This window comes from Apium graveolens, chromosome 2 (assembly GCF_009905375.1).
Source record: "Apium graveolens cultivar Ventura chromosome 2, ASM990537v1, whole genome shotgun sequence".
Lineage (NCBI taxonomy): Eukaryota > Viridiplantae > Streptophyta > Magnoliopsida > Apiales > Apiaceae > Apium > Apium graveolens.
Genome location: NC_133648.1, coordinates 291,047,711 through 291,063,477, shown reverse-complemented (window position 1 = coordinate 291,063,477; position 15,767 = coordinate 291,047,711). Strand labels below are relative to the sequence as shown.

Here is a 15,767-nt window from a genome sequence, read left to right as displayed (position 1 = left end):
GTCAAATTCTCATGCATTTGTACTTAATGTTTTTGACATCATCAAATATCTGTTAAACTTGTATATTATGCTAATTTACAAGTTGGGGGAGATTGTTAGATATATTTGATAATGTCATGACTAATATGATTTATGTTTAGTTTTTTTTTCAGATTTTACTTAAACAGGACAAATCAGTACTTAACTGAAATCAGTACTTAAATGAAATCAGTACTTATACTGAAGTCAGAACTTAAGTCATCAGTACTTAAGGTTCAGGAGATATATATCAGAAGATAATATCAGGACTTAAAGGAAATATTCAGATAAGGAAGACAGCTGATTTACAGGAAGAGAAGATCTAGACAAACGTAAGAAGAGATATGCATGAAGAAGGAATTCCGTGAAGAATGGAATACTTGGAAGAAAAGATATCTGATTGATATATTTTTAGGAAGCAGAATTATATTCCATATCAATTAACGATTATCTTGTAACTGTGTAGTATATAAACACATACATAGGGTTTACACTATAAGTGTTATCATTATCGAGAAGATTATTCATTGTAACCCTAGCAGCTCTCGTGATATTTGTTCATCACTGAGAGAGGACAGTTCCATACTGTAACAGAGTTTATTGTTTTGAATAAAGTTTGTTTTCTGTTACTTGAGTTATTAGAGTTCGATTTGATTGTGCTATACACTGTATTCACCCCCCCTCTCTACAGTGTGTGTGTGACCTAACAATGTTCCTTTTCCCACAATAACACTCCAAAGGAACCCGCTCATGTTCCTCCCAAATATTTGAACTCACATGATACTCGTTATAAAAAATAACGGTATGACTAACTGGATCCGATAATATGTTATCCATTCTAAAATAATATACATACAATTTTGATACTTCCACTACACATCCCACATTTAAAATTGACCATATAATCAAATTCACATTTACTAAAATAATTTCATAATGTTTCCTAAAACGACTATATAAATTCTTTCAAAATTACCAATACAAGTTCATGAATTCAACAACCCTCTAATTGAACAGCCCTCTAATTAAATTACTCTTCATCTTTCTTTGAGAACATTCATCAAACACCTAATAATCAAGGAACTACACCGGTGCATTCCCAAGCAATTTTAAACACAAATAACGTTAACAACGTACATAAAAACAGAATTTACACCTTTAACCCGTACACACAAACAATTATCGTTTAACCTGTACATACAAACCAAAATTGCACACAAATTACGATTAAAAATTTACGATAAAACAATCAATGTATATGAACTTAGTATATACGAATGAATATACACATAAATCGTATGTATAATCCATGTATATGAACATCAAATCAATTACGAAACAAAATCGCATTTTCATGAACCCCAACCCTATAAACCCGAAATAAAATCTTAATTTAAACGATATTACGAACCTTGCAGGAGAAACGTGGGTGAAATCGATGAAATCGTTGAGTTGCAGTCAAATCTCCTCCAAATCGCCACGAAATCGCAGTTAAAACGATGATTGAATGTGTTTTGATTGAATGACTGAAACACGGGTTGGTTTTTCGGGTTTGAACTGATCCCATGCCTTCCGCGCATATTAACCGCTAAAGCATTTTAAGGGTATTTTCGTTTGTACCCGTTACGTGCATAATATACGCGGAAAGACTAACATAAACAGTCCTTCCGCGGATATTATGCGCGGAACGTGTAATTTTTTTTTTAAATCCTGACCGTTGGAGAAAGTGATGTGTTGGATAGACGTTCCTTAACACGTGTGATTTGAAGGGAACAGACAGGACTGCAAATGAACAGAGCCGTTCGTGAACAGAATTCAGGATCGGCTCGTTTAAGTAAACTCAGTTCAACTTATTTTTTTTAACGAGCCGCTCTTAAATATGAAAATGAGCTCAGATAAATAAATGAGCAGAGCAGATCTTTTTGTCTGTTCGGCTCGGACTCGACTCATTTAGCTCAGACTCGGCTCAGATTCGGCTCGAACTCAGTAACTCGACTCGGATAAAGTTTGTATATATTACGAATAATAAATATTATTAATTTACTTAACTATTTTTATTATTACATTTTTACCATTTATAATAATTTAAATATCTATCAAACATTTGTTATTATTATATATTCATCTCCAATTATTCATATTTTCATAAACACCATTATTAAAGTAACACATCAACCAAATTTACATAAACCAAATTTAAGTAAATAACTAGTAATTTATATAACCAAATTTAAGTAACACATCAAAAAATAATAAAATTACGCATATCTCAATAATTTAAAATAAAATTGAATATATTCTTAAAACTTTTCACGAAAAATAAAATGATATAGGTTAAGAAAGAAGTGCAGGTGAGTGTGCGTATATAATTTTAAAATATGACTAGTATTTGATCTAAATACAACTTTTAAATTATAAATTATACTTTATGATTAGTCGGTTAAAAAATATATATAAACTATAAGGGATAACTCTACCAAACTCGTGATCGGTTCGGGTTCAGCTCGGCTCGAAAACAAAATTTCCGGCTCTGTTATTAAACTTAGTGGGGTTTGTTCGTTTGCAGCTCCGCGAACATGACCCTGTTTAGATATGCAAAACAGGGTCTGTGCATCGCCCTGCTATCACAGAGTTGTTTAACGGAACCGAACAGATCCTGAAACTAATGATGACGATGAAGATAACAAATCCTAGGAGCCTTCGTTTTAATGTCACATCTCCGTCGTTTGTGAGGTATTTTTTTACCGAAGAATCGGCGGTGGCTCCGCTAACAATTTATAAAAAACAAGTGAAAAGGAACAACCTTTACGGCAGATTGTCGGCGGTTAAAATCACCGGCGAAACAGTGGCGCAGACGTTAAATGATTATATTAGAGAGGGTAATTTCGTCAAAAAGATTGAGCTCGAGAGGTGTGTCAAGGAGCTTCGCAAGTATGCTAGATTCAACCACGCCCTTGAGGTCTCTCTCAAAATCTCTGCGCCCCCCCCTCTCTCTCTCCCTCTCTCTCCCCCTCTCTCCCCCCTGTACATATATGTAATTATTTATGTAGTTGCTTGTTGGAGCAAATGAAATGTATTCTAACTGCTACTAAAATTAGAGATGTTAAGTTTGTTTAAATGTTTTTCATTTCACTTATTGATTCAAATTGATGTTTAGTGTTTAGAATTTAGACAAGATTAGATCCAGCGTTCCTTTAACTTTTAAGTAGGTTTGTGATTTTTTTTAGGGTTAAATATCAAGTAGGTGATTGATCGCGTCCAAAAAACTCAAGTACGTCACTCATTGCAAAGCTGACTTAAAGAGATTATCAATTAACTTAATTTGATCATTCTGTTAAAGTTGAAAACTGAAATTAGCCAAAATCGAAAAATGTTAACACGGGAGTGTAGGGCTCATTCCGGGCTTCAATATGGTTATTAAAACTTGTTATTTGACTAACGAAATCATGATGATCTCATTTTTAATCTTCAAAATCTCAAAAGTAACTTAAGGAGAATCAAAGCCAAATTTTATCATGATTCCGTAAGTCAAATAGAAAGTTTTAGTAACCATATTGAAACCCAAAACGAGTTTTACCCTCCTATGTTATCATTTTTCAATTTTGGGTAATTTCAATTTTCGACCTTATCGGAATGATCAAATTAAGTTAATTGATGATCACATTGAGTCAAATTTGTAATGAGTGACCGACTTGAGTTTTTTTGACGCAGTTAGTCACCTATTTGATATTTAACCCATTTTTGGAAGATATTAAAACAATGAAACTTTCTACGAGAAATTAGTTGTGCATAGAAAATTTGTTACTGAGGGTGACCTAAGTTGCAAGTTTGCAACATTTGAAATGGTTTTGGGTGAGCCACTTACACACCTTATTTTTTACTGGGCTTATTGACTGACAAAAAAAATGAATTATTAGTGCATGGTGGCAAGTTTACGTTTTTTGGTTGTTGTTCTCCAATGTGAAAAATGAGGGCTACTTTGGCATGGTTTCTAACTACCTAAATTGAAATTATTGGTATATAATTTATGCAAATACCCTATGAAGTTTTCTGCAACTCCGTATAAAAGACATTGTTTTTGCGGATTTTTTGTATTGGATCATTAGAGTATGAGTGCTTCTCACTACTTTGTTCTATAGAGTATCATGAATCTTGTATATTATCTTTTTATTTTTCTACCTCTTGATAAACATAAGTTTTGAAAGAGATGAGAGTTCTAAGTATACCCAATTGTCTTTTTGAAATTGAGATGTGCACTTAAATGATTGATTATTCAAGCTGAACTTTTAATCACTTTGGCATTCACTATAAGTGAAGATATCACATTCAATGTTGAAAATTGTTGATAAATCACAATGGCGAGTTTTTTTAAATTTTTTTTGCAAAGTTTTCAAATGGGATTCCTTTTTATGAACAAGGACTATTATATGTTTTTAGGATCAATTTTTTACTAGTCTCTTCTGTGTAGGTAATGGAATGGATGAGAAAAAGAGGCATCAACTTTTCTCATAGTGACCATGCTATCTGCTTGGATCTGATAGCGAAAGTCAAGGGAACATCTGCTGCTGAAAATTACTTTGGCGACCTCTCGTCATCAGCAAAGAATAAGTTTACTTATGGGGCTCTGCTAAACTGTTATTGCAAAGAAAAAATGACTGACAAAGCGCACTCTCTGTTTGAGATAATGGATGAATTAGGCATTGCTTCTTCAATATCTTTCAACAATTTGATGAGTTTATATATGAGACTAAACCAGCCTGAGAAGGTACCTTCTCTGATCCAAGATATGAAGAACAAGAACATCTCGCCATGTGTATTTTCTTATAATATCTGGATGACTAGCTATTCATGTTTGAATAACATTGAGGGGATAGAAAGTGTGTATGAGGAGATGTTAAACAATGAACAGCAGTGTGACTGGACAACTTTTAGTAATATGGCTGTTGCCTATGTCAAGGCTGGACTACATGAGAAGGCAGAATCAGCTCTTAAAAAGGTGGAGGAGGAAATTCAAAAGATGGGGAAACCCCGTGACCGTACCCCATTTCATTTCCTGCTAAGCTTGTATTCTGGAACTTCTAATTTAATGGAGGTCCATAGAATTTGGAATTACTTGAAGCCAGCATTCGAATATACCAGCAACACGAGTACCCTAGTTATGCTTCAGGCCCTTTCCAGACTGGATGATGTGAATGGATTGAAGGAAGTTTTTGAAGAGTGGGAATCAACTTGTTCCAGTTATGACAGAAGGCTCCCGAATACTGCAATAGCTGCTTACTTAAAGCATGACATGATTGAAGAAGCTGAGAATGTTTTCCACAACCTTGTAAAAAGATGTAAAACACCTTTCTATTGGTCTTGGGGATTGTTCATGTCATACTATCTGGAGAAGCAACAGATAGATTTAGCTTTAAGATGCCTTGAAGCAGCTACATCTGGTATCAATAATAATGAATGGCGTCCATTTTCTGCAGATGTTACTAGATTTATGGAATACTTTAAGAAAGAGGGCGATGTTACTGGTGCTGAGAAGTTATGTGAGATTTTGAAGAAAGCTAATTGTATTGATTCTGAAGCGTACAGGTTGTTACTTGATGTTTATGTAGCTGCTAATAGGACAGCACCCGAAATCCGTTTTAAGATGAAGGATGATGGGGTTGAAATCAGCTCTGAACTTGAGGACTTGCTCGGTAGAGTTTGCCCCAAATAGTTATTTACTGAACTTACATTGAGTTCGATGCAAGCATGGAAAAGCAGCCCGTCCGATTGCAGCAGAATCCTTTTTGCAGTAATTTCCTAATAGAAGAGGGACATTCATCAATGGTCATGCAAAATATTTAGGATGGCTTCACATGAATGATGTTGACATGACTGAATTTCCAACAGCGTTGGGTGAAATTTTCTGCTTGCTCACCTGGTAAGTCATTGAGACCTGAAAATATCTGTTTGGATAGTCTATCAATATGTTCATGTTTTAGGATAATGTATGAATGTATGTGCAGCAAGGCTCTTTCCATTTCAGGAATAATCTTACTACACACTGACAATCTATCTGTTCCACAAATAAAATGGTTTTTCTGTTAGAGAAGTCAAGTCAATGTAATAGTAAGAAACATTAGTATCTAAGATGGTCTTAAGAGTTATAAATGTGCTATCCTAATAGTACTATTTGGTAAATTAATCATCTCTTATGTTAATATCAATAAATATTCTTCTGAAGCTCACATTATTTGTAGATATTAGTTTCTGTATTTAGAATGTAAAACATGTTTGACACCATCATCTACTAAAAGAATGGACATGTTTACTCCATTTAACATTGAAATTTCTGTATTTTTTAATTGCTAATGCTAAGTTATTACTGTATGTTTTATATATTAAAAAGAAAAAGCCTTCTTTTGAAACAACATAGGGAACATGCAAAGCATGAAGGTTCAGAGCTCAAAGAACTTAACCCAACATTGCCAAATGTACATGGGATTGCAACCTATCGCTAGCAAAACAAGTTCAGAAAATATTATGTAGCCAAGTTTATAATCAAACCGAACAGAATTATCTAATCATAGTATAAAGCACAATGAACACCTATAATCTTTCCTGGGTTGCTTCCCCTCGGCCTTTGGTTGGGGTTTCCAGGTTTATCTTTTGTCCCAACAGGATTGCACAGGCAACCCAATGACTAGAGATTTAGTGAGCTTGCCCTTAAAGGACATTCTGTTTCCACCGCCTCCTGGTTGAACAGTAGAAGTTCCTTCACTCTCTTCAGATTCCGATGAGTCTGTTAAGTCCGTCGCATTGTCCATGCACTAATAAATAAACTGTAGCTGGTCATAAATCTTAGTCTTGGAGCTAATATCCTATAAATCAAAATCAACTTCTCCATGCACGGGGAATTTTCTATTAGCATCATTAGAATCAAAGATTAGGATGAAGCTTGAGTTTTCCCACCTAGCCAGAGAAGGTTATCTAGCTAACATATCTGCTACAGGTATAGGACAGGAACCATACATAGAGTTGATTATCTCCATAAGATCAGGGGCAAGAGGCAGTAACAGGGTCCAAAAAATCACACATTAAACAAGCTTGGCTGGTTGTAAGATAATCCACTTTGATCTTAGCCAAGTACCTATATTGGAGTATCTAGGCAAAGTTGCCATAATTATAGTAGGTCTAGAGCGTAAATACTTCCATTTCCACGCAGACAGTTTCCTTGGGTCTCCGGTCATTATTGTCTGCAGCAACTAGGTATCATGGTTTTCACATAAGTCGAGGCGAGTCGATGGACCTCCGGCTAGTTGACTAGTCAACAAAAAATTATAAATTTTCTATAATTAAATATTTTATATATAGGGAGATGATCAAATAGAAATAAACTTTAAAATGAAATAAACTATATTAACTATAATCAGACCACCCCACTGGCCTTTATAATAAACTATAACATTGAAATCATTAACATCTGTACATAAACATAGTACATCACTAATATCAATTAACAATCAGTTTAAACTATGAAATAATTTTTTACAATTATATTATATATAGTTAGATACATATATTATATATATAATCATATTTGCGGTCTTTAGGGTTTATTCATATATGTTTCTAAAAATTTTATTCAATAATGATTGAATTTTAACCGGATTTTGGATCAGTTGGTGACTGGACTAGTTGACCGAAATATCGACATTCAGCTAGTCGAGATTTTGAGTCGACCTTCCTTAACTGCTTTGTCGACTAGTCTAGCAAAATGACAACCATGCTAGGTATCAATATCAAAAGTTGAAGAGAGCTAACTAAATGGCAAAGACCATTGATAGACCAACAAGAAAACGGGATATTACTGAGTTGGGCCCAGACCTTACTACAACCGATCATATTGTTGGCGTGATAGTGTTCAACCCATACATCAAATTGTACGTTAAACTGAAGATTATTACTTCCACTTACAATATGACTATAATCGATAGCTGTAAGCATGTGATTAACGCTATAAAAATTAAAGTTCGTATATCCCAGGAGTGCTGAAAAACATTGGCAAACCCCACACAACCGAGCTCATCCAGAGGGAGAGGGAGAGGGAGAGGGAGAGGGAGAGGGAGAGATGACCTTGTCAGACTAGCCAGAGTGCTGTAGTAGGATATGTTTCCTCCTAGCAGTTCCTTGAAATGGTTGCTTCAAATCAGCCTCTCCATGCACCCAGTCACTAGCTTGTACCTGGGAGGCTGGAGTATTCATTTTCCTCCATTCTTGAACCTCCTTGTCAGACTAGCCAGAGTGCTGTAGTAGGATATGTTTCCTCCTAGCAGTTCCTTGAAATGGTTACCTCAAACCAGCCTCTCCATGCACCCAGTTACTAGCTTGTACCTGGGAGGCTGGAGTATTCATTTTCCTCCATTCTTGAACTGTTACCTCTGTGGGAGAATTAATGTGAATGCACGAGGGTGAAACTGAACCGTTACCAATTGGTTGATGTAAATCGCCAAAGGTTTTCAGAACTCAAATTGCCAAGATTCCGAGAAGGTTTCGAGTTTTGTGAAGAAACCTTGTGGAAACCATTGTACATTAAGAGATAGACGGGGGAGTGTATGTGGGAGAAGAGAGGGAGATGGAGAAGGTTTAGTGTTTGGAGAAATTGAACTTACTGTCTTTCGGTGTTCTGTCACACTGATATTTCAGTATCTAATACAAGAGATTAAAAAAAAAAATTGAAACATAAATATTCCTGTAAACTTTGTGAAATCGAACTTTAAAAGGTTTTCTAAAGCATGTAATTAAATTTCAAATACTGAGAAGGATGATTGTATTGTTAAATGAAATGGGATTGAGGGATGGGAGATGGGAATGTGAATTCAAAAGAATCCCATGCACAGTGCAAGGAGTAAATTTCCTTGTTAAATAAAATGCATTACCCATTTCGATCAATTAAGCCCCTCAACCAAAGACAGATTGTGGAGATAAAATTCAGGTTGCTTTGCTGTTAACCAGATTTGTTTACAGTAAACCAAACATCTCCTTAGTGCTGCGTCTTTTATATTTTGGTCATGATTGATTTAATTACTTTCCCCATTTTAATGGTCTTTTGTTATATGCAAGCAAATGTGACTTCCATTAGAGAAGTACTTTCTTTTGATACATCGCTTTTTTTTTCATGTACTTAACAAGAAATAAACATATGATAAAGTAGTACTGTAACTATAAATTCAGCGCGGTAGTCATTAATTATTTAAGTATCTAATACTTGAAAGATTAAAAATTAAAACAGATCGAGTATGCATAATTATATCAGAGTAAAGATGTATTTTGTATTTCGGCACTGAAAAAGCTAACATCCAATGATGATGCAACATGCATGCTTTCCCAACAGAAACTTCAATCTTAGTGATGAAGGTGATGTGAGGTGGTGTAGGATACTGCCTATTGTTTCTGTACTCAAAGTTTACTCTAGTAATTTTATCTTTTTGTGGCAATTATGGAATAAGGAGTGGTGGTTCCGGTGTGCATTCACTAGGGATCCAAGGATTAACAAGTATTGTATGGGACACCATTAGTATGGTACATTACCACCACCACGTTCAAGTTTTACTGTGTATAGGTGTGTATATAATAAGTATGCATGTATGCATTGTTAAATCTACGCGCACACAAGTGAAATTTGTATGCATTGTTCTGAAAACAAAATTATGAATACTTTTCTAAAATTACCCCTATATATACAATTTACAAAGGTTTACTCTTTTAAAATCTTAAATGTATTCTTAGCTCCCAATTTAAATAAATAAGGGTAGATATTGAAATATATTTTTAACCAAAATTTTCTTCACATGACTTTTTTGAGTTCACCGGTATTTTTTTTGTGTTTGTTTGAATCATTTGTAGAAAGCTTGGTCTTATTTTTCTGTGTCTGTTATATGCAAGAGTTGATAATCTCTTAAAGTTGAATATCTTAATTAAGTTATCATGCTCTCGCCACTCAACTTAACTACATATTAAGTTAAGTAACAAATATACATGCAAGCATTGCTTTGATATACTGTCTGCAGAGCATAAATAACTCCGTTTTAACTTGGGTGTTGAAATTGATGTTTCTGATGCAGGTAATGGAAATAAAAGGTCTAAATTTCTAAAACATAGTGATTATTGAAAGCACTTGGATCTGATATATATAATCAGTCACTCTTCACTGCATAGGAATATGGCTGACAAATTCACAAGACTGATTTTTTAAGTGTCGAATATTAGGCGCCTTGCTGAGTAGCGCCGGAAATTTGGCATGACACAAATGTCCTTCAGGTCATGTATCCGTTGTTGATACAGCTCGAATATCCTCTCTAAATTGCTAAGCTATCAACAGATGTCCCACTCTATTACACTGCTCGGTTAAGATATTTGCAATGTTGCTACGTGCCAGTAAATTTCATGTCTTTTATTTATGTTCTATGCGGTCTCTGCTTTCTGGCTTCCAAAACAGGCTTCCTTCTGGTCTGGTCATGGTCTAATTCCTCGAGCCCCTTGGTGTAACTGAAATGATTGTAAGATAGAATTGTTACAAAGCATGATCCCTACTCTCTGGCTTGTAAAAGATGCTTACTTTTAGTCTGGTGGTCCAATTCGTCGAGGCCATGGTGTAAAAATGGTTGTGTTAGGTCCCGAAGTATCGTAGAGGGGGGTTGAATACGATACTCACTAAACTTAATAATTTTTTTCGAATTTTTTGCGGATATAAAATTTAGTATTCGGGTAGTGGTTTTATATTCTTGAGGTGAATAGTGTTTAGGACAGTAAAACGAGGAACACATGATATTCGGGAAAATATATATTCATATATAAATCCGTGAGGGATGTTACTACACTCCGGTAAATAAATTAACCGGTTACAATCTAAGAACAACAAAGTTCCAAACTTCTATAAAGATCAACAAGTAAATCATATACAATGATCTATCTTTTATTTGTCTAAGGATTTAATTACCGAGTAACGTTTATAATGCCCTTAAGAATAGACAAAAGTTAAATTGGATATTATAACGTTATTCCGGTAAGAAGATTAACGGATATGAATTTGCTTAAACTTCTCTGTATTTTCTTTGCTGTTGTTTTATCACCTCTAGTTTTTGTTGGAGAAAAATATAAAAACTCAGAACATTCACTTTGATCTGCTGCTGTAATGTAGGTTTTATATTCAAAATGAACTACGTGGTCATTTGTTTACCACATAAATCAATGAATTTTGTTGCTGAGAGTTACTTGTGACCTTGGAAGCTCAGGAGATTTTGTCTTAGTCATTTCCAGCATAACAAGTTACTTGTTACCTCATTTACCAATGAGAGGAGTTTTCCCTTAGAAAAATTTCCTTGCATGAGTTACTTGCTACCATAACCTGCCTGTAGGAGTTACTTGCGACCTCCTTTACCAAGGAGAGGAGTTTTGCCTTAGAATAATTTACTTACTTGAGTTACTTGCGACCTCATTTACCAAGGAGAGGAGTTTTTTCTTAGAAAAATCTCCTTGCAAGAGTTACTTGCTACCATAACCTCCCTGTAGGAGTTACTTGCGACCTCCTTTACCAAGAAGAAGAGTTTTGCCTTAGAAAAATCTCCTTGCAAGAGTTACTTGCGACCAAGGTAGCTAGGAGGAGTTACTTGCGACCCTTCTCCCTAGTAGAGTGTTTTTACCATTGAAAAATTCCTGATTTGCAAGTTACTTGCGACCAAGGGGTGCATACATGCACTTAGAATTTTCTTTCTTCTCATGTTTCTTACCTGAGACTCGTACCAAGTCAAGATCAGTTCATGTACTGAAATATTGAACTGTATTTTCAGGATATTGCTTCTGACATCCAATACACTGATCAGGGTGACTCCTACTACAAGGTAGTGATCATTTTGACTTAGTTTCCGTAGAGCGCTTTCACCCTTAAACTGTCCCGTCTTCAAGTCTTCTCTCCGAGTTTTCGTATAAACCATATAACCTTCATCTTCATATACGAATTCTCACTTAACAATCTTCCTAATGATAATACTCATATTCCTTTCACAAATCACTAACGCCTAGTGGAGTTGGTCTGGTTCACAGACGACTAGTTTCGATTCAGGTCTTCGTATTATATCCTTAATTACATTGTTAAGCTTGTAACAACTTCATCGCTTCTGACACTGACTGTCAATAAACAAATATACTTTCACTAGAATCCTTCAAATACTTAGACAACGTCTTCATTGCTACTACAATCTTGAATAATTCATTCACTGTTCTTCACTAACGCTTGAACATATAAATGAACTCCTTTCAATGAGTATAACTTCAAGACTGCAGCTATCTTCTTTAACCTCTGTCTATACCATGTCTTCAATTCTTTAGATTCCTATACTTCATACACTGTCTATCTTCAGTCAATGCCAATACACTGGAATCTTCTTGTAGCACTTATACACTGAATTTTCATCATTTCTGAAACCCTGAAAGTCTTTAACCTTTATTCTTCACAGATGCATGAACATATTAATGAACTTTTTTCAGTGACCTGTAAACAGACTTCAAGCTTTCTTCTAATTCTTTGATTCTTTATATTTGCCTTGTCTTCATTTCTTCTGATTTCTTGTGTAGACATAGTATTATTTACCTGTCTAGTTCTAGTGTTGTTCTCATGTTGAGTTATCACGTAACTGTTCATACAGCTACGCAGTCTCACCAACAATCTCCCCCTATTTGATTGTTAAACCTAACAAACAAATTAAATAGAAAGGATAACTCAACTAACAACTTGAAAAAGTAAAGTACCAGGATTTGTGAATAATGCTACTGGTTTTCTGGATTAAATACTACATTTCCAGATTTTTTGTGTAACTGAAATGAAAGATGTTTGTTCCTCTAGCACTGAACTGATCTTCAAGTAGTTTCATCTTTATTTCCTTGGTTCTTCAAATCTCTGCCGATAACATTTCTCAGTCTTGAAGTAATCAGCAGCAGCTTTGTACAACCACATTTCCTGTTGAGAAGCACATATCTCTCTTGCTTCTCCCCCTATGAGAATCAACTGTTTAAAGGAGATCACCTTCGTTTACCACCTCTTCCGTACAATAAGATCCGTAGATAAAAACCAATGATACTCCCCTTTTGAAAACAGCTTCTCCCCTTATGAAGAATAGTGATGAACCAATCCAATTCTTCTGATCACTAGGAAATCACCTTTGTGTTTAACACATCTCCCGTACAATAGGATCCGTAGTTTCAAAAAACAATGGTGTAGTGTGGTGTTCATGTGATTTACCCTTTCCCCCCTTCCTGCTATCTCTCCCCCTTAGTTGAGGAATCCTCCAAACTATTATATAAGCTTTTATCTCCCCCTTAGAGAAGGAATGTATGCTGTTGTCTAAAGGAGTTCTCATATTTTACTTGATTGGAAAAGAAATAATAAGTCATAGTCTGATCAACCATGTCCCTTTAAATGCTACAAGAATGACTTCACTGTTGATCATCATGTTTGTTAGGAATATATGTGCATTAGTTTGATGATATGTTTAACAAAACACTTAAGTAGAAATTCAGTGTCTGTAGCCTCAACGGATAAGACCACTTTGGCTATCCGTTGATGGTGTAGCTTTACTTAGAAATAAGTCTAGTGTTGTAGCATATTTCAGTCTCTGTATTTAAGATGTAATTCTTAGAAGTTGAGAGAAACTATGAGTCATGTTGACTACTAGAAGATATGCAGATAGGAAGGCCAATTGTAAATATTTCATGCCTTGTAATTTTGTATAAATGAAGTGGTATCAACGGATGACTTAAAGACCTTCAACGGATGAGAAGCTAAGCTTCAACGGATGTCTCTAAAGCTTCAACGGATAACATCCTTCAACGGATGAGTGTATCAACGGATGAAAGCTTCAACGGATGTTCTGTTGATTAACCATTGATAAGTGGTAGTTGTACCTACAAACAGAGGCACATGGGTGAACAGAGATAACTGAGATGTGGCAGCCTAATTTCAGGAACATCAGAAAAAGCAGCCGTTCTACTCTAGTACAAAGAGGCAATAGTCAACAAAGTACTTGAGTGATATGGAGAAGAAACAAGTGGATAACTTATTTTATTATTGTATTTTTATCTTTGTCTTCACTTGTACACTTGGTGATATATAAACCAAGTAGCAGCTAGTAATTAGATAAGAATTTTTCCAGAGCTGTTTAGAAAAATCTTGAGAGAAAAATTATCTAGTTTGTACTAGGATGCAGCTGTGATCAAATTCTTAGATCACAGAATTTCTGAAATACCATCTCTGGTGGAACAACAAATCCACCAGAAAAGTTTTTAAAGGTTTATTGTGTTCTTTACATTTGTGTTTGAATATATATATATGTCTGTATCAGCTTAAAACAATTCACACACTTGTTCATCTTGAACACACAGTCTTTATAAACTGCTCAAAACTTGAAAAAGTTTTGAGATTTACATTCAACCCCCCTTCTGTAAATCTCATTGTTAGTTCACTAGGAATAACAATTGGTATCAGAGCAGGCTCTTGACAAACAAAGAGTTTAAAGATCTTGGAATCTAACAAAGATGAGTAAGAAGGATATTGGAGTAAAAATCCCAGTTCTTGATAGAGACAGTTATCACCACTGGAAGGTGAAAATGCACCTTCATCTACTCTCCCAAGATGAAGGTTATGTAAACTGTATTGAGAATGGTCCTCACATTCCCCACAAAGTAGCCACAGTTGCTACGGCCACAATTGCTGTTGGTCAATCCATTCCAAAACCTAGAGCAGAATGGACAATGGAAGACACAGAAGAAGTCCACAAGGATAAGAAGGCTATGAACATTTTGTTTAATGGTCTTGACAAGGATATGTTTGATAATGTGATAAATTGCTCAACTGCCAAAGAGGTTTGGGACACAGTTCAGCTGCTGTGTGAAGGTACAGAACAAGTAAAAGAGAACAAGATGCAGCTTCTCATTCAACAGTATGAGTATTTTCATTTTGAAGAAAATGAATCTTTAAATGACACATTTAACAGATTCCAAAAGCTGTTGAATGGATTGAAGCTGTATGGTAGAGTGTACCAGGTGAAGGATTCAAATCTTAAATTCTTAAGATCCTTGCCAAAGGAATGGAAACCCATGACTGTCTCCTTAAGAAACTCTCAGGATTATAAGGACTTCACTCTTGAAAGATTATATGGAATCTTGAAGACTTATGAACTAGAGTTGGAACAGGATGAGGTATTGGAGAAGGGGAGAAAGAAAGGAAGTTCAGTTGCATTGGTAGCTGAAAATGAGAGGGAATGCAGACAAGAAACTGTGAGATCTACATCAAACTCCAAAGATGGTTCAAGATATCAGGAATCAAGCAAAGGAAAAGAGCAAGTTGCTGAGAATGAAGACAACTCCAGTCAAGATGACTCTGATAGTGTTGATGAGCATCTTGCATTTCTGTCCAGGAGATTTGCAAAGATGAAGTTTAAGAAAAACACTAGAGCCACTAAACCTCATAAGAACATGGTGGACAAATCAAAGTTCAAGTGTTTCAATTGTGGTATAAGTGGACACTTTGCAAGTGAGTGCAGAAAGCCAACCTCTGAAAAGAAGAAATTTGACCAAGTAGATTACAAGAAGAAATATTTTGATCTGCTCAAGCAAAAGGAAAGGGCTTTCATTACTCAAGAAAAAGATTGGGCAGCTGATGGAGAGGAAGAGAATGAAGATGTGGAGTATGTCAACTTAGCTCTCATGGCTGATTCTGA

The 15,767-nt window shown here is 35.3% G+C and overlaps 1 protein-coding gene across 2 annotated transcripts; it reads left to right on the top strand.

The window, feature by feature from the left end:
- The first annotated feature begins 2,524 nt into the window (after positions 1-2,524).
- Positions 2,525-10,773, top strand: LOC141708588 (pentatricopeptide repeat-containing protein At1g02370, mitochondrial-like). Of its 2 annotated transcripts, XR_012569546.1 has the most exons (3): positions 2,525-2,977; positions 4,487-5,935; positions 10,119-10,773. XR_012569546.1 is itself a non-coding variant. In XM_074512290.1 (2 exons), the coding sequence occupies exons 1-2, from the start codon at positions 2,684-2,686 to the stop codon at positions 5,726-5,728; spliced, it is 1,536 nt and encodes a 511-aa protein (XP_074368391.1). In that variant the 5' UTR covers positions 2,525-2,683; the 3' UTR covers positions 5,729-6,106. The 2 variants fall into 2 exon arrangements, 1 of the variants encoding a protein (XP_074368391.1); XM_074512290.1 differs by lacking the exon at positions 10,119-10,773 and having other exon boundaries at positions 4,487-6,106.
- Positions 10,774-15,767: the final 4,994 nt, after the last annotated feature.

What these genes read in the sequence shown, in the direction of transcription:
- LOC141708588 (XM_074512290.1), top strand. Translation starts at nt 2,684, where the DNA reads ATGATGACGATGAAGATAACAAATCCTAGGAGCCTTCGTTTTAATGTC. An exon ending in GATTCAACCACGCCCTTGAG is followed by an intron (nt 2,978 to 4,486) that starts GTCTCTCTCAAA and finishes TCTTCTGTGTAG; the next exon opens with GTAATGGAATGGATGAGAAA.